Source organism: Diadema setosum, chromosome 18 (genome assembly GCF_964275005.1).
Source record: "Diadema setosum chromosome 18, eeDiaSeto1, whole genome shotgun sequence".
Classification (NCBI taxonomy): Eukaryota; Metazoa; Echinodermata; class Echinoidea; order Diadematoida; family Diadematidae; genus Diadema; species Diadema setosum.
The window spans coordinates 15,707,436-15,726,902 of record NC_092702.1 but is presented as its reverse complement, the minus strand read 5'-3'; the positions used below and the strand labels follow the sequence as shown (position 1 = coordinate 15,726,902).

Sequence of the window (19,467 nt, the reverse complement as noted above, 5' to 3'; positions counted from 1 at the left end):
ACACAGCGTCATCTCTCTCTCCCTCTCTCTTTTTCAACAATTGCAGACAGTCAAGCATTGAGGGGCCTACCTATACAAGCGCCTCAAATATTCTAATTAGTCAAAGTGTTTTCTATACTTGTAGGAATTCACCTTAAGTTCAAAGTGTGAAGTTAGGCGTGCTGGTGATGGTGACGGTGAGAAAATGATAAAGACGATTATTTTCTCTTTGTTTTAATGTTAAGAACAATTTGAATACAATGACCAATATGTATATAGGACTGTCTATATTGTACTGCTAAACAGATGTGAGTATTTCTGGTCATCATGTAATGAAACCAGTTTGTAGGCTATAGGCTTAGGTTTGTTGAGTTTCCTGTTCAAGTTAACTTTAAAGAATGCAACAAAATGAGACCAAAAAAAAAAAAACGGAGGAGTTTAATCAAACTGAATATAATTGAATTTTTAGCTGTTGTTCATGTCACAAAAAGTATGGATTAGAAACAAATGTAGAAAAAGTACCGTAATGAGTTTCCCTCTTTTTCAGAATAAACCAAGTCCTTGGCATCGAAATAAAAATAGGCCAGCTATTGTAGAGTTGTGATTCATTTGTAGTAAGAGGGTTTTAGTCGGTAGTCATATGGTTGTTTTGATAACAAAATCGGCCTAAAAGGAGATTATCGATGATAAATCATTCCTCATGCGGTTGAAACTGACATCAATGTTCAGAAAACAAACAATATCAACCGTACACGCTTGTTTGATTTTACTCTAATCACCAAATTTCCAACATTAGCTTTATAATCTCATCAATGATGGTTTTGCGTTTTACTCAAAAGTTGGCATTTATTTGATACAAGTTGTGGAGAATTGTAGGCCTGCAGCAGGCAGAAACGTTAACTCTGCCGACAAAGGCTTTCATAATCATCGATCTATTATCTCTCTTTTTATGGACCTTTGTGAGATTTTGTGAAGTGCATGTAGCAGTGTATAGGCCCCTACTAGTCACGAAAGTGCAGTGAAAGTGCATCGAAGAGTGAGAAATATTACATAGAAAAGTTCCTGAAGAGGCTTTGAGTGACAGGAATCGCAGTAGAAGTAGAAGTAGAAGTTTAAACAATCATTATTTTCAAGATGTTCAGCAAAGAGCACTGCGTGCACTAGTCTTATAGCTACCATGACTGAATCTGATGAACATAAAAATTAGCAGCAGTTAGTTGATCCTGCCTGTAATTTGAAGGATAGCGCCATCTACAGTTGTCTTCGTCACTCTTCGCTCTCCTCATTCCGCTGAAAATTCAATCGAGAAAGATCAACAATGGTGCTTGAAAGTACCGTAATTTGGTAAGAAACACCACCTATGCTTTTAGAATAGATGAATATATGGTTCTTGATCATTGGAAGCGATTAAGTTTGTTTCTACAATAAAGCGAAAGCTTACCTTTTAATCCTTGGTATGTGTAGATAAGTGATGAAGCAATTTCGTGTAGAATTGTGTAGTCCCATATCTTGCATATCGTGTTAGTATCGAACCTATGTTTGTTAAGTAGTTGGGCCTATGCTCTGCCTATGATGGCTATGGCATGGCACTGTGCGGCATGGTGCTACACTGAACTTTATACTAAAGTGCTACAATTGTCCGTAAGTATCTAGGCCTAAGTGTAATAGATTCTACTTGTAGATCTAGAAATCTAGACTCTACACCCATAAATTCACGTGGAGTTAACAAGTTGTTCAATGCACGTAACGTATGCATGTGACTTTATATATAGACAATAGTAATGCACTTGTCAATGTAATGACTCACCCCACTACCCCCGGACATGGGTGCGTCATTTCCTCGTTTGGTCCGTCAAATTTGTGACCCAGGTGTCCGTCATTTTACCAGCTTTGTCCGTCAAATTTTTGACCGAGGGGTGCGTCAAAATCCCATCATTGTCGGTCAAATTTTTGACCGAGGGGTGCGTCATGGTACGTCACTTGGCTATGGAAAATAACACGCATTATTCTGAACCGAGGGGTGCGTCACTTGGCTACAGCCTATGGAAAACTGCACGCATTTTTGCACGCTACCAGTACCGTATACACGTACCGCGAGTGAAATTACGGTGAGCGTTTTCCCGCGGCAAGTGAAAATCAAAGTCGGGAAGCATTTTGGAATAAGAGGGAAAAATGCTTGCCAGAATCTGGCAAGCAAATAATTTAAAAGCCACCCTTTCTCCTCACATTTTCTATCCAACAAACCCATGAAATCACGCATAATCAATCTCAAGTCAAACCAGGGACTTGTTTAGCGATGTAACAATTTCTTAGTACACTGTGCGAATCTCTACGTACAGCGACTGGGCTGTGTATACTCGCGGGAATGCCGTGGCGTGGTGTGTACCTGCGCTGCAGTATGCATCCACCGGACTAGCAATGGCCGCGCACACACAGCGCATCTGCACACAGTCGTATGGATGGATTGCATGCACAGAATACATACTAGGCCTACTGTACGGAATATCGTAGCAGCAGCGTGATGTACGGTGAATGACGGTACGGTGCTTGCAGAGCCAGGGTAAAGGGAAACTTGCCGAAACTTTTACAAATTATGTTTACGAACCAAAAGAAAATGAAATTGCTTGAATAAAACGTATGCAAAAATCGTTTCAGTATTTTCGGGGGTGCGTCAAATATGCCGAGGATGTCCGTCAAAAAAGTGACCGAGGTGTTCGTCACTTTCAACGTGTTGTCCGTCAAAAAAGTGACTGTGGTGTTCGTCACTTGCAGCCTTTTGTCTGTCAAAAAAGTGACTGTGGTGTCCGTCAAAAACCCCGTGTGGTCAGTCAAAAAATGACCATGACGCACCCATGTCCGGGGGTAGTGGGGTGCGTCATTACATTGACAAGTGCATAAGGGTACTAGGTCTCGCGCAGGGACTTAATGATCGCGCATAGCGTAACTGCATATAGCAAGCAATATTACGCGTAGGACTAAGCGCAAAATTTGCCGATACGCCCATGGAATAAAAATACCTGACAACCGCTAAACATGAGAAGAAAGCAGGTAAGAAATTTTGATTTCAAACAAATTTTTCACTAAATTTCCAATTTTTTGGAACAAATTTTTCACTAAATTCCGATTTTTTACCTTATAATTTACCTACCTTAGCTTAAAATCTTTTTTTTAAGGATGTTGTAGCCTAGACGTGTCGTCTCGCTTATCTCGTTCGTATGATCGTAGCCGATAGAATTCGTAATTTGTTCGATCGATCGTTGATAATATTCTACGAAAGCCGAAGCACGCTACAGCCGCAGAGAGGGGCAGACACTTTCACGCATGAAACTACATAGGGCAGCTGTGCGATCTTTACATACCCCGAGAAGGTGAACGCATAAAAAAAAGTCCGACATACAAACGGCGACAGCGCACTACTCCGGCATCGTATCATCAGGAGATTCTGGGAGGTGATTTTTCTGCATTTTCGTGATATTCATTGAGAAATTCAGGTACGATTATGGAATAACTTCTATTATAAGAGCATTTCAAATTTTCGTGCGCGATATCTAGACCCCTCTCTACAGCCCAGTCGCTGTACATGGTACGTCGCGACAGGGCTGTACGAGCGCGACCACCAACCACTAGGAGAGCGACGTAATCGTATCACGATAGCTTTGAATTTTGATACTTAACATCATTTTTGTCACCTCAAACTCATCGAGTATACTCTTCAATATTTACTCTACATCTGATGCTATCAGTATTCAAATGTACGCAATGAAACTTACCGAAATTGATCATCATATCCAGCATGTCCACACGGTACACAATCTTTCATGCCAGGCCTAACTATACACAGCCCAGTCGCTGTACATGGTACGGCGACGTACCGGTTGGTGGTCGCGCTCGTACAGCCCTGTCGCGACGTACCATGTACAGCGACTGGGCTGTGTATAGTTAGTGACTCTAGAAAGCCTGTTCTTCACTTGTTAGCCCCATTCTAACATTAGTTCTATTTCCAAAACTTGAAATAAATTTACTTCTTTTTTTTTTGACAAAATCAAAGTATGGTGGAAATCATGTTTTTAAGCTCAATTTTCTTGAATTTTTAGATTAGATTTGTAGAGAGTCACTTCCTTGTCTTCACAACTCAGTTCGGGCAACCTCAGAATTCGGAAGTTTTCCGAAATCGAAAGTTGAATTTTAAACTTCCGAATTCAGAAGTTTTCGTAGATTTTCGGCTTTCGGCACGCATTGGCTAACAACGGCATGCTTCTTCTTACCTAACTAACCACTCTCGCCCATAATCACAATTCTCAACTGCTTTCAAAGGAACTCGCCCTACAAGTTTGACAGATATTCCACAATCCACACATCAAGGTATGTAAAATTCGAAAAAAACATGTTGATTTTGATATGAATTTCTGAGATTTTTCCTTGCTTTGTGTCGTCAGTCTCCCTGCCTCGCCCGAGTGCTGTGTAGTAATAGGAAAGCGTGCATGCAGCTGCATTGCTGACGGCCACTACTGCATCGGACACGTCCGAATTCGGAAGTATTGAGCGCGCTCTACGGCAGGCTTTGGCCAGGACTGCCGATATCGGAAAACTTTCGAATTCTGAAGTTGCCCGAACTGAACTTGGTGACCGACCAGAGGTTGCACACATTGATAATTTATTTTCATTGCTTGTCTGTCATTGTCTAATTGCATCCATTATTTGTGTCCCCAGTTTTTGTTTGAGAGGGCAAATTTGCTGACATCTTTACCTTTACCTTTACTGAAGATACAGGAAGATTCCACAGGTCCAGGTCTATCCTCTCCTGATTAGTCTCTATCATCAGCCCACTTATTGGTGGGTGGTTTCTTGTCTATGAGACTATTCAATAATAGAAGAGTTTAGTTAGGTCACTGTCACTTTTCTCTCGTGTAACTAAAAGTGGAGAACTCACTAATTATGTGAGTTTGCTTTCCCTCTTCAAATCCTGGACAACAGCCAACACTTTACATAGACCTAGAACTTGTAACATGTGAATTTAAGTCCCATCATAGGTTTTTTTTTTTGTTTTTGTTTTTTTTTGAAGGAACCCCCTATTGAATATCAGAAATTTTACCAACGAAAAGTTGATGGCATCAATCATAATTATATACTTTGTGATGCTGTAAAGCTAACTGTCTCTGCACCTCTTGTCATCGGTGATGGAAGGTTATATCTTGACCTGTGCCAAGATGGATTTCATGATCATGATTTCATGGTGTAATAATTTTTCTTCCTTATCTCCAAGAAATGTTATAACAGGAGGAGGAGGAGGAGAGAATGGAACAAATTCTCAGACAAAATTTATTAAGATCTCCATCCCACTTCATGTGTTTATACATTATCTATGTGCATTTATTTATTTTTCCAATAGTGTGGACACAAGTGAATTTATGCGGAATGGAGACTTCATACCAACAAGGATCCAGGCTCAGCAAGATGCCGTTAATCTGGTGTGCCTCTCTAAGACCAGATCTAACCCTGAGAACACAGTTGGTCTGATAACACTGTCAGAGTAAGTTGGCAAGTAAACGCCATTCTGTGAACAGCAGAAACACAGCCTAGATAAGATTGTTGTAGGGATTGATAAAGACGTTCTGTCATGAGATTAGTCTACACGAGATGGAGTGTTTAAAGGGGCATTCCAGACAATTTTCAAAATTTCACATCATGTAGTTCATAAATCGGCAGCTCCATGTATAGATTTGTGGAATTTATTGTGGTCCTTGAGCAGAGAAACGAATACTCTGAAAAATCTTAAACAAATTACACTGAACAATGTTGATGACATACAAGCCTCACATATTTCAGAAATGTAGCAGTATAATTCTGTTACAATATCGCTAATGCTTAAAGTTCATCTGTGTAGAATGTATACATGCCTTCTTCTTTTGTTCTGCTTCCTTGAGCCCCAACTTATGCATTCATATGGTGAGGCTGTCATGTCATCATCCTTGTTCAGTGCAATTTGTTTTAAATTTTGAAAACATACTTATTCCTCATCCCAATCACTATAAATTCTGAAACTCTTTACTCATTATAACTGATTTACAGTTGTTCAAATGTAAAAGTCTGAAAATCATCCGGAGATCTCCTTTAAATGCCACCAGATTGTCTTGTGATGTGCTTTTTTTTTTTAGTGAAAGTGCAATAAGATTCACATTAGTGGATTTCCCGGTCATAGAATCAGAGCAAGACATTTCATGTGATTTGTAGTGAATTGTGTGGGATAATCTCAGTGATCTCCTTTGCTGTCAGTATGTGTGGTTTTTATGAAGAGTGAGAACATCATAAAATCATTTTATTGTATAAATTCATTCTGAGATGTTACTGCTGATCAGTTTGATGCAGTGATCATCATGATTACCGGGTAGTCATTTCATTGACTGTGGATCCCTACAATGTTTTAAAATGCACTGTATATTGAAAGTGTGCTTCATACCCCACTCGTTTTGTCCCTGAAAACAGTATACAATGGACTCCCATTATAGCAAAGTCCTTGGGACCAGCAGTTTTCTTTTGTTACATTGAAATTTTGTTGTAACCGAAAAAATTAACAATAAAAAACTAGAGCGGATAATGTTGCGGTCTGAATGTTCATTTCGTTGTAACCAGAATCTCATTATTACTGTGTTTGTTATAACATGAGTACACTGTAGTACAACTTGGTTTTCTTCAAAACATTTTTTTGTGGACATAGAAATTGAGTTGACTTTTGAGCCAAACAAGCCTTAAATGAAGATTTGTTTCCCGCCTTATATTCATTCTATCTCACAGAGTGAAATGCCTTGTCACCATGACTACGGATGTTGGGCGTATTCTCGCAAGGCTTCATCAGGTCACTCCAAAAGGGAGTCTGAGCTTCATGACTGGTATCAGGGTTGCCCATGTGAGCATGTGTAGCAATTGATCCTACTTACATTTTTGTGATCAAAATGTACATGATTATATTAACGTGGAGATGATTTTTCAGATTACCGTTGCCTTTTTTTAAAAATTATGTATATCTTCTTCATTAAAGAGACATAACTCATTTAATTGGTAATAACATTTGATATAATTAGAAATAAAAACGTTCTACTGTATATAATATGATGCTTTGCGCGGTCTAGTACCGTCTTTACTTGTGGTTGTTTCCAATGTTCATTGTCACTCAATGCAGCCCATGTCTTATATCCCTGTTTTGCTTCAATCTCACATCATTTCCAGCTGGCACTGAAGCACAGACAAGGGAAAAATCACCGGATGAGGATTGTAGCATTTGTTGGCAGCCCGGTTGAGAATGAAGAAAAAGAGGTTTGTACTGATGATCTTGATAATGGCTGTAAAGGGCTCTCAGAGTTTACTCTAATCCCACTGATGCATTCATGTTTGTGCTTACAATTGCAGTTCAGAACTGCTCAAGATGTAAAAAAAGAAAAAAAAATGTTAGTATGTCAAGTGTGTAAACAGAGACATGTGTCTCACAGATATAAAGTTAATGATATCATTTGTCATTGCATAAATTCCATTGAGGTAAAACAGACGTGCCTCTGTACTCGAATGAGAAATGTGCCATTGTTGTTTTATATCGTGGACTTACACTCAACATTCTGCATTTTATGCATACTTTGCATATCAGTGTAAATCATATGGTGCTGTTTTTAGGACTGATCATGTCAACCACAGCTCTTAAACAAGGACTTTAGTCTCATTACACCCCAGAATATGAAATTTGGTTATGTGCTCTTTGCAACCTTTTCCTCCACCCTCTAGCTTGTGAAAATGGCAAAGAAACTGAAGAAGGAGAAAGTTTCTGTCGATGTCATCAACTTTGGAGAAGATGTAAGTTTGAATATGTGATCCATGATATCTTAAATTAGTACTGATATTTAGGAAAACTTTCTTTGGTATGTATTCATATTATTGAATGGACACTCTACCCATGTAGTGGGACTAGAGACATCTAGTACAATGTTATTAAAAGTTTTGATTGACAGTTGATGTACATGTAGGTGGCTGGTGTTTATCGCTTTTACTCTATAATTACTTTTCTTTCTGTATGTGTGTTTTTGTTCTGCTTGTGTAGTGCCGTTTGTTCACCATAGCGTGATGTGTTTTTTACAGTCTAGGTACTTATTTCTTTAATGTATCATATGGACTGGTATAAGCTTAATGCTCCAGAATGTATTGGTTGTAGCATATTTATTCTTCTTAAATGTTGGGATGGTTAACGTTTGAAGGAAAGTGAGTACTCGATATTCTGACACACGCATACATGTGCCAGACCAGTCTTCGGCATGTAAGAGTTTTTCTTCATATCTTGAAGCTGTGGTCCAGAGTTTTACATGCTATTGCAGTTTTGCTGAAGGTCTAAAATGCAAGCATTTTTTCATGAAAGCGTTTCATCACTTGAATACAGACTCTTGAAATCACTTTGTGAATGTGTGGAGAATATATAACAAGTCAAGTTCTCCCTCCTTTTCACCAAAGTGTTTGTTCTTGCCGTTTGAAGAGAGTGGTAGGGATATTGTTATTCTTTGTTTTCTGTCTTTTTTTTCCCCCCTAATCAGAGAGTGAATACAGATAAGCTGACTGCATTTATCAACACAATCAATGGAAATGAAGGCACAGGGTAAGTGGTTGTGTAGGACTTTCATGCTAAATGTGGAAAAGCAGATACATAGCACAAAAGGCAGAGACTTTCCTGTTAGCTTTCATTTCTTACAGTTATTACAATTTCCTAACCAGCAAAACTTTAAACCAAGTATTCACAGCATGTTCCAATTATAGACACTCACTGCTGGATAGGTACATCCTGCCAGGGTAGTACCAGAATTTGGCTTCACAAGAACTGGACTTTGCAAGCCTCATCAATCTCCTACCACCACAACAGCCAAACCTGTTAGAAGTGCAATTTTATTGCATGATTTGAGTGTCATAAAATTGTTTAGTATTCTTTGCTGATATTGTAATTGAATGACCACCAAGAGTATAATCGGTGAATTATTGTAATTGGCACAAATTCAAAAAAAAAAAAGTGTTAAGAATTTTGTGAGCATAAGGCAATCATTTACAAAACCAAATGTGCCAGGGGCAATGTGTGCACAGAGATGAATAGGAAGGGATGAAATGTCAGATGAAGAAACAGAAACCTCCATGGATCTCTTGGTAAACATGACTAATGTGTCAGAAGTTATGGCATTATTTGGCCAAACTTTCTCCCTTCAAGAACCATGCAATTTATTTTGTCTTATTTGTTTTATGTAATGTCTATTTGTATGTGATGCTGGAGTGAACTGCGCTTAAACATCAGCATGATTATAAGAGTGTTCTTAGTTTATTTATTTATCTATTTTGTCTGTGATCTGGAAGGTCCCACCTCGTCACCATTCCACCGGGAACTCTGCTCTCTGATGCCCTCATGAACTCGCCCATCATCGTCGGCGAGGATGGCTCAGGGGCAGTGCCTGGTCTACCAGGGGCCACTGGTGGAGAGTTCGACTTTGGCTTTGATCCTTCCACAGACCCCGAACTGGCAATGGTGAGTTCTTCAGATGTTGGTCGGTCTTATTCCTTTTGAGTCATCATCATAACTATGCTTCATTCTCTACAGTGAATCTGATATTGTATATACCCTCGTGTTCAGTATGTGTATGTGTGTATGTGTGTGTGTGCGATCTGCCTTCTTTTGCTATTTGTTATTTGCTGATACTAATTCTACTTGAATTAAATACTACTGCCACTCCACTACTACTGGAGTTTCCAATAAGCCAGTTCACGATTAACTCATGTGCACATTAATACAAATGACCTGTCTTTTTTCTTGGTTAATTAGGTACTTCACTCATTTTCAATGCATCATTATGCATTAGCTTGTCCGACATAGCAATTTATGACATTCATGTTCATACAAAGAATTAATTTGCATTTAGACTAGGTGACCAGAATCAGTTAATTTAAAAACCATCATGCCTGATAGTACAAAATAAAATGGACCTTTTTCAGCTCCTACACAGAGTGGAACTGTGAACTAGCTTATTGCTCATGTCAATTTTTGTTTTCTAACTCTTTCTAATCTCTCTGCCTCACAAAGTTGTAATAAATCTGAATGGGGAAGCAGAGATGTACAAATGAGTATGGACTTTGAGGGTCAGATGTTTAAAAAAACAAAACAAAACACAACAACAACAACAACAAATTGCACCAGCATAAGGATTGGATGGTGTTATCCCTTCTCCCAGGCCCTTCGCATCTCCATGGAAGAGCAGCGGCAGAGGCAGGAAGATGACACCAAGAAGCCAGAGGATGCAGGTGCTGACCCCTCCCTCAAGCCTGCTGTCCAACCCTCAGGTAGGTCAAAGGCTGAACTCAGCAGCAGAGTGTGTATGGAAGACTGTCTCATCGTTCAGGTAGTTTGTGATATGTGCCGTGATGGAGCACGCTTTGTATTCTCACACATTTATTTTACTTATTCAAAGGACATCTTGTCTAGGGACTTGTAAATTAACTTTGCAATATTGAAATTTTGTCCTCTCAGAAATTTAAACAAAATGAAATACAAAGAAACATTGAACTTTGGAGCTATGAAACAATTCTATTGTTTTAAGAGGAATTTGTTCTCTCAGTGTTCCTTACAGCGAGAATCCACTGGATCACTCAAAATGTCTACTCTTTTGTTCCAATATGATTAATGTATTATATATACTGAATTATATGTTCCTCTGTTCTTATCTACCAAGCGTAAGAAAATTATCCTAAAGTCTTCATATAGTATTGTACATGTTAGCAGCATATTGGATCTCTGGGTAAACAATACAAGAGAAAGTTCGTCATGTAGGATTATAGGCCAAGTACAGGGAAGGAATTAATGTACAACAGTGATTTATACATGTAAATCCATCTAGACACAGTAACTCATTACATCTAGTATATCCCACATCTTACATTTACAACTAGAGAAGCACTCTGAGAGCGCAGACCTCCGCCAAGCATGCTGCCCATTTCCACCCGCACTGATCTTGTTCTTCCACAGAGATCAGTGATTTCCACCCATACTTACTACATTGTGTGCTGAAAGCCGCCCGATTTCCCAATATAGAAGCCTTTGTTACGTCATAAACCCTCAGCTGCATGGCGCGCCTCGCCCTAGCAGAAACTAGAGCACTCACTGTAGTGCGCGCATGCAAATCTCAAATATGCGCAGCCTTAACTCGCAAGTTCATTGACCCTACCTGCCAAAATATCAAAAATCCTTCATAAATTCCCCCAAAATTATCTTATCTCTACCAAAAGTTAATCGTTTGTAACTTGTGTCATTCTCAACCTTTCCTGCAAGTTTCTTCCCAATCCGTTAACTACTTTTTGAGTTATTTTGCACACGGACAAACGAACAAACGAACTAACTAACTAACAAACAAACCAACGGAAACAAAAACATAACCTCCCCCCTTGGTGGAGGTAATGACAAGGCAATCCAGTATGTAATAGAAGTTAGGCAAACCTGATACAAGGACAAGAGGAGTTACTTTTGGCAGTCAAACTTGAGATATTTTTGAAATTCACTATTCAGAAGATAGCAATGAGATACAGTAAACATATGTTCCACAGCAAATTGTATGGATTGACTTTATGAGTTTTGCTATAGCAAACATTGGAAATCCGTTTTGATTTGGTTTTGCAGTGGATGAGCCTCATTATCATATGGCACATGCCTAGTTTCTGTGTGTAATGCGTGACAAATACAGGTACCAGGTAATACAAAATGACTCAAAGAAGAGCTGATTTGCTAAACACTCGCAATGGTTCACCAAACTTCTCTATCAACTTGAACAGAACCAAATCTTCAGTATTATTCCAGGCTTCGTATGACTTAAATGTCTCATAGGAGACAACACTTGCATGAGTGAACCTGATGCGAAGAAAAGTCTCGATAACTGTGGAAGAAGGATATTGATGCAAGGGCCTATAATTTCAACTACGACTTTTTCATGAAGCACAACATCCTCTTTGTATAAAGGTGTACATTTATTGCATAGAGATTGATGGAAAGTCTGTGTTGTTGTTTGTATTTTTATCTCTAATCTTGTAGATTCCGAGGAGGCTCTGCTGGAGCAGGCCTTGGTGATGTCCAATCAGGCCATGGGAGGCTTTGAGGACACGCCCACCCCAGACCTAGGTGCCATGACGGAAGAAGAGCAGATTGCCTATGCCCTCCAGATGTCATTGCGCCAAACAGTTGCATGTGAGTATACAGTGCGCAACTGGTAAATATGAACTGCTTTATTTGGAAGCCCTACTTTAGAGTTAACCAAATTCTATCTGCAGAAAATATTTTACTTGTAATTTTCACGAGAAGATTGGGATCACAATCCCCATTTATTCTGGTGTATACTGTCTGAAAGGCTGCCCACAAAAGAGGGTGCTCACACTGAATGGTATAGGGTATATTTTGCGATGTTTAACGTTGATTTGCTCTGTCAACTTCAGTTACCCGCACTAATGGTTTATGTAGTTTGATCACTTCATTTACGCATCTGTTTAAAAAGATATGTGTGTAAGAGATACAAATACATTAATGGCAAAAGTTCTCTGTTTTGTCATCTTTGTACCCCCCCCCCCCCCCAATGAAAAAAAGGAACAGACAGCAGTAAGTCATAATACATTCATTCTTGATCCTGTGGTGGATATGGGTCATATCCATGAGCCTCAGTGTGAAATTACATGCCGATTGTGAAAGAAGTATAGACAATCTTGTGAGGTAATCCTATGGAGGTAGAGGCTTCTGTAAGTAAGTGCATTATATGGTGATGAGTTGGTATCTTTTCCTTCCCCACCCTCCCCTCCCCCCCCCCAACTTCCTACCATGTCTTGAATGCAGCTGACCTGCCCTCGTCATCGGCGGAACCCCCCTCACAAGAAGCCACGCCCATGGAGATGGACACGCCTGCTGCAGAATCAGCTGCCTCCAAGGTATTGCCCCCTAAAATCAAAATCAGTCATTTGGTCCAGACTTTGATGGCATTTTACACAGTTTTGCCAGTTCTTTGTAATGTGTGACTTATCCAGTGTACTTTGCAAGATAGAACTTGAAGGGTAGAGAGTCAAAGGATTTTTAGTCATACAGAAAAAAGATAATTGCAAAGTTGTAATGGAGTGAAATGCAGATAACTCCCACTATAGCGAAGTCCTTGGAATGGGCAATTTCTTCAAGATAAACAAAAAAATCAATATGAGGGTATAATTTATAAAGATAATAATTTTGGGAAATGAATTTTTACTATGTTACAACTAAATTTTGTTATAACTGTGTTCATTGTAATGTGAGCACCCTGAGTCAGACGTAAGGAATAAGGTTCATGACCTCTGTGCTCGATGCCAACATTTTGGGTCTTTTTGAAGTAAAACTCCTTACGTGATTTGTATATTGTGTATTGATACAGGGATGATGTGAAGAAAGCAAAGAAACACACATGTATACTTTCATGCCTTCACTTTCAATGCATATTCTCACACACACATCATGGGTATAACTAGATGGGTAAATCTACACGTAAGTTTCATTCAGAGACCCTGTGCAATTCAGTTCAAGAAATTTTGCTGGATAAACTGCCAGCCTTGCCCCCCTCTTTATGTTCCCCCATCTCGATCTCACTCTGCCTTCTCCCCCCTCCTTTCACCTTCAGCCCGATGAGGACTTTTCTGAGGTAATGAATGACCCCGAGTTCCTGCAGAGCGTCCTCCAGAGCCTACCCGGAGTGGACCCAACCAGCGAGGACGTGCGGAGAGCCATGGGCAACCTGACGCAGCAGGACCAGCAGAAGGGGGGCGAGAAGAAGGAGGAGAAGGGGAGCAAAAAGTAATATTCTCATCATCACTGCATCAAAGTGTCGGCATTCTTTATTCCTATGTGTAACAGACAAAGAGTAGTGATGGCTTGAATAGACCGTAATGTGTACAGTAGTGATCTGATATGACCTCGTGGTATCACCGTAATATATTGACCGTGTTGCAAGTACAAAAAGTTGGCTAATATTACTTTTACACCTACTGTTTTTTGGGTATGGTATGAGTATTCAGGATTCAGTGCAACAAAGCCTTTTTTTTTCTTTTGTTTTGTTTTGTAATGGATTAAAAAGACACTGTTTGATATCGTGATGACTCAATTTCAGAGATTGACAAACCTTGCTGATTGAGCTGTTGCATGGGAAAAAAAAGTAGGTGCAAAGAAAAGTTCTGAGAATTTGTGCCTGTGACTCTCAAGAGAGCTGTTCTCATTTATATCACCGTGTGAATGTTCCGTTTACTGAATGGTTTACCGTATAAGCCATGTATTTCACTGCGAATTTCGCCAGCTGGGTGCTATTCACAAATTTAACAATGCGCAATAATATAAATCTGATTCCGACATGAATGTGTCATGCTTGCATACATTTCTCCATTCATTACAGTACTCACGAGTCACAAATTTAATCCCTTGCAATATTGTCGGGTTGTCCTGATTTGCAACAAAATTAGACTTGTTAGATATTTGGCATGTACAGTACCATTTGCATTATCCACAGTGCATGCTGCTACAGTCATATGCTTGGGAAAGTTTTCTCCCTTATCAAAATTCCTACTCCTTATCTTTTTTTACTTCAACTCCAGTTGTGAAACTGTGCACAACATCACATTATTTGTAAACAAATTGGAAAGTTTACAGAGTTGAATATTTGTTTTGTGTGTCGTTGTACATTGTGTCTCCAGTGTACTCGCTGAATACCTGTGGCTTAATTTTTGTTGCAAGATTTTGCTGTCAAGCTTGTTGAACACTTCAAAGGTCAGGAACTGCACTCTGGCACATATTGTTGGGATAGAAAACAGATAACAATGATGATGTGACTTACGTGAGATATTTTTACATATGGTTGGAATTTTCTTCTTCAGAGTACACTTGGGACATTCAAAAGGCTGACTGTTTGAGAGGTTCTCTCATGCAAGGTTGAAAATCTGCACTTGTGTGAATTCAGGCCTTTTGATTGAGATTTAGTGGAAAAATGGTTTGCCCATTCCTTAGACTTTGAAGTTATAGAAGGAATTAATGAAAAATTGATGGCTTTGATCGTTCAGTTTGATGAACTGAACTACACCAAGCAGTCGGCATTCTCCTGGAATCTCAAGAATTTTACTGGGGAAATATTGCACACATATTCATTGCTCATTTAAGCGCAGTTGATTTCAAAGCTTTGAGATGGCCCATCTGAGTTGTGTTACATTTATCATTATGAATGCATGAACGAAGAAGAAGAAGAAGAAAAGTTCTGTTAACATAAATCTCTGTAGAGTTCCAAAACCATGCAGAAAGGGGTACGTACATGATAGTCTGTACATATGGACATACTTGTCAGTGTTGTGTATGTGAATTATTATCATGTAGAAGAAAAAAACAACAACAAACAGAAAGGTAACTCACTAATGTACCTGCTCGATTAGCAGCAAGTTTATGCATGTACATGTAAATGAGACGCAAGCATATTATATGTCTTCATTTCCCACAGTAAAGTTCATCAAAACCAGTTAACACATTTGAACTTTGAACTGTGAACTTTATTTTGTTTCATGATTGTCACATGGTACTATTTTTTTTTCTTTATTTATCCAATTTCTTTATTTTCTTTTTTTTTTGTTGATTGTGTATATTTAGTATTCTTTCTGTGATCTCCTTGCCGTGGTCATGATGCTGATGCTGATGCTGATGCTGATGTTAATGATGATGGTCTTGTATGATGATAGTGATTACTATTATCATAGCCCTGCTTTAAGAGATCCTTTCAAACCAGAGTTACCGCGACACTGTCCGTTCAATCTTTTTTTACCCTGCCTGTTAAATGGTCCTTGCAAAATGCAACTCGAACATTGTCGCAGTAACTTTTGCCAAATTCTACCCTGGCCAGCTGGGGGTAATTACCCTGACATTACCTCGACATGCCCCCGACATTACCCCGACAACACTTCAGTTGAAACGCTCTCGCTGTATTATTCATTTTGATACACTCAACAAGTATGCGCAATAGTCCAAACAGAATGACACACCTCTCGCTGATCACATGCATGGATTCAAATCACACCCCCTAAAATTCGCGCATGAATGAGTAGGTTGTTATGAAAACCAACCCAGAGAAAGTTTTCGGTGTGTATGTGTTAAAATTTTACTCCTCACATTACACTTCACTTTCTCCTGTGGATTCATCGCCAAGGCAAGGGATTTTGTTCTCCAGACGTTGTCTTGATTTTGTCCGGGTAAGGGTCTGTTAAAACAGGACTTATAATTGATAATTGCACTGTAAGCAGTAAATGGCAGTAGTATACAAGAGCAAATGGTTATAAGTGTGTGTGTACAAGATTTTGCACAAGGTGAAATATGAGATGCTCTATTCAACTTGGTTTTGTCTCGTTGAAGCAAGCATCTCATCTTTCAGCGAAAGTGAAATCGCATTTAATTACATTAATAAGGACCATTTACTGTGCATGGGGACTACCAAGTGTAGTTCAAGCCAAGACCTGAGGATGGAAAACAGCCACTTTGCAGGGCAAGGCGTATTGGAAATGTGGGGGTCTGATGAACAGCCTATTCTGTGGAAGACATAATACCATGTATACATACAGACACCCAGAAGACAGCATTTGTACATTTGTTTGCATTAGCATTCATGAATACTGGATATGCAATATACAGTAGTCCATAGCAGTATTAGGACTCAAATTGTTCTGTGAGTACATCCTAGTGTATTACAAATAGTGTGTGTGTGTGTGTGTGTGTGTGTGTGTGTGTGTGTGTGTGTGTGTGTGTGTGTGTGTGTGTGTGTGTGTGTGTGTGTGTGCGTGTGTGTGTGTGTGCGTGTGTGTGTGTGTGTACGTGTGTGCGTGATGTCCTTGTGTAGGCTTATGCATGTGTATGTATGTATGTATGTATGTATGTATACATACACATCAAAACAAAAGTTCAAAAAAATACTTTCTAAAATATGTTGCCAATCTAGATGTCGGTATTGAGGCTTTTGATAAAGGTAAAAAAAAATGGTATATGACGAAGGCCAGGAAAGAGCGCATCGGAGGGATAGGTCTTCTGTGTGGCTTGCAAACCGTGAGTGACTGTCAGAACATTGGAGCCACAAGTCCAGCAGAGATCGCAAAAGCTAGAAAATTCTGGATGAGAAACTGTACAGTGTATAAAGCTTTATGCCAGCAATGAATATTGATGGTGATGCTGCTGATGATGATGATGGCAAAAGTGATATTATAGAGGCCGCTGAACCGGGGGAGGGGGCATGGGGAGGGGTGCCGGAGAGACGCAAACACACACAAATAGAACCACAAACAGAGATCCTTCCAGAAAAAAAAAGAAGGAAAATTGAAAAAATGATTGAAATACGCAGCAAAACCCACGACTTTCCAAAGGTTCTGCCAGAGGTGAGATTGGGGTGGGGGTATATCCTTGACACATCCTTAAAAAGCTTTCTTTGATCCTTGATTAGTAGTGATGATGATGATGATGATGATGATGATATTTACGATAATTATGATAATAATAATTAATGAGAAATTAAAATGATAAAATTAATACAGAAAATAAAGGTAATGTAATATGTTAGAAGAAGTAGTAGGAGGTAGAAAAGACAAGAAACAAGAAGCATTTGTAGATACAACTGAACCACTTTATTTGTTTTTTCTCTCGGAAACCTGTTGGACTACAACGCTCGCATCAGTATCACCTTCTTGAAAATGCAGGGAATATATCGAGCACAAGGACGAGGGGTCCTTTTCATGAAGTCATCATATAAATTTCAGAGTGGCCAAAGTCGCTAATATGTAGCCATGAGCGATTTTCAAAGAGAAGTAAACACTTAACCCATTTCATGAAGTGTCACATAAGTGTGTCTTATGAGCGAAAAGCCTCTCTTAGACTTTAATGAAACGGATCCCATGGGCACCCCATTCCCGACCCCATAAAATGCGGAGCATGATTCTGTCCCTATCCCAATACAAAGCAGGCAGGCTCAGTGTTAGAGGACATTAACCCAGATATATGTGTGGATATAAATAAAAGACATCTATGAACGTTTGAGGAAAATCGAGCGATCCGTTCAAAAGGGGCGCACGTCACGAGACCGACACCCACGAGTCATACAGCCCACTAGTCATACAGCTCACAAGTCATACAGCCCACGAGTCATACATCTCACCAGTCATATAGCCCATGAGTTCGACACTAAGCCAACAAGGCCCTCGAGACCGACACATAATACGCGCCGTGTTGTATCTGTCCAACTCGTGGGCTGTTTTTACCTAGTGTCGAACTCATGGGCTGTATGACTCGTGAGATGACTGATGTATGACTAATGGATCTGTTTTCAATGTCGAACTCGTGGGCTGTATGACTCGTGGGTGTCGGTCTCGTGGGATGACCCCTTCAAAAGTTGTGAACTCTTGAAGTTTTGGTGCAGTCATTGCTGGATTAGAAGACTGCTACAGTTTGTGACGTCACGAATGAAGAAGGATATTAAGAATTTTTTTTTTCAATGAAAATTACACATTCCTTCGACATGTTACTGTCACACTGTTAAGGGTAAAATTATTCCCCCTGCTTTCTGAAAGAGGTAAGTGGTGCTCTTTCATTTTGCTATAGAGACATGAAAATATGTTGTAATTTTGAAATTAAATAATAATTATATTGAATTGTTTATATTTTCTTTATATTTTTGGCCTGCAGTGACATCACAAACCGTTGCAGTTTTATCATCCAGCGATTAATGAAATGAAATGAAATGAAATGAAATTTATTTACCAAACAAACATCGTCAACATAGTCAAAACAGTCAATACATAGTTAAAGTACAGTTCTGGTAAAAACAAAACAAAACAAAAAAAGGATCGGCAGTAGCGTGCAGGATAGTCGAGGCCAGTTCTTTTAAATAACGTATTTACAATATTCACAGGAGCAATGCTCTAGGTATAGATATTTACAGGTTTTCATAGGGGATTATTCAATGCATTATTATTTCATAAGAGATACTTTCGTAATGGTTTCCGAAAAGCGTTACGGGTGTTCATCTTTTTTAAGTCTTGTGGAAATCCTCTCCAAATTATACTGCCCGCATATGACATGGAGTGTTTACCAGCTTCAGATCTGATTTTTGTTGGTTTCTAATTCATATTTCGTTATGGCAATGAAACTTTATAATTTCAATCCACACATAGTAGGCCTATATTATAATCATTTGGGTGAAAAGTTTAAAACTACATCCCTTCTTGTGGTGAACGTCACCCAATCACCGTTGATGCTCTTTATAATTATTCTTTATCTTATTCTTTATCTTATTTTAGATTCGTTTTTCCGAAAGTTCCCTATCCGAACACGTACAATTGATAAGTTTATCACGGGGTTCATCAAACCGAACCTGAAGTAAGGGTCTTTTAACCGGGTGTAGGTATACGTCACGAGTTCGACACCCA

The 19,467-nt window shown here is 39.2% G+C and overlaps 1 protein-coding gene across 1 annotated transcript; it reads left to right on the top strand.

Moving 5' to 3' along the window:
• The first annotated feature begins 1,223 nt into the window (after positions 1-1,223).
• LOC140241662 (26S proteasome non-ATPase regulatory subunit 4-like) lies at positions 1,224-15,535 on the top strand. The gene is made up of 11 exons (XM_072321405.1): positions 1,224-1,323; positions 5,369-5,509; positions 6,772-6,883; positions 7,204-7,290; positions 7,750-7,818; positions 8,547-8,608; positions 9,349-9,517; positions 10,218-10,326; positions 12,065-12,217; positions 12,854-12,945; positions 13,659-15,535. Exons 1-11 carry the CDS (start codon positions 1,298-1,300, stop codon positions 13,833-13,835), a joined length of 1,197 nt encoding a protein of 398 aa, XP_072177506.1. The 5' UTR covers positions 1,224-1,297; the 3' UTR covers positions 13,836-15,535.
• Positions 15,536-19,467: the final 3,932 nt, after the last annotated feature.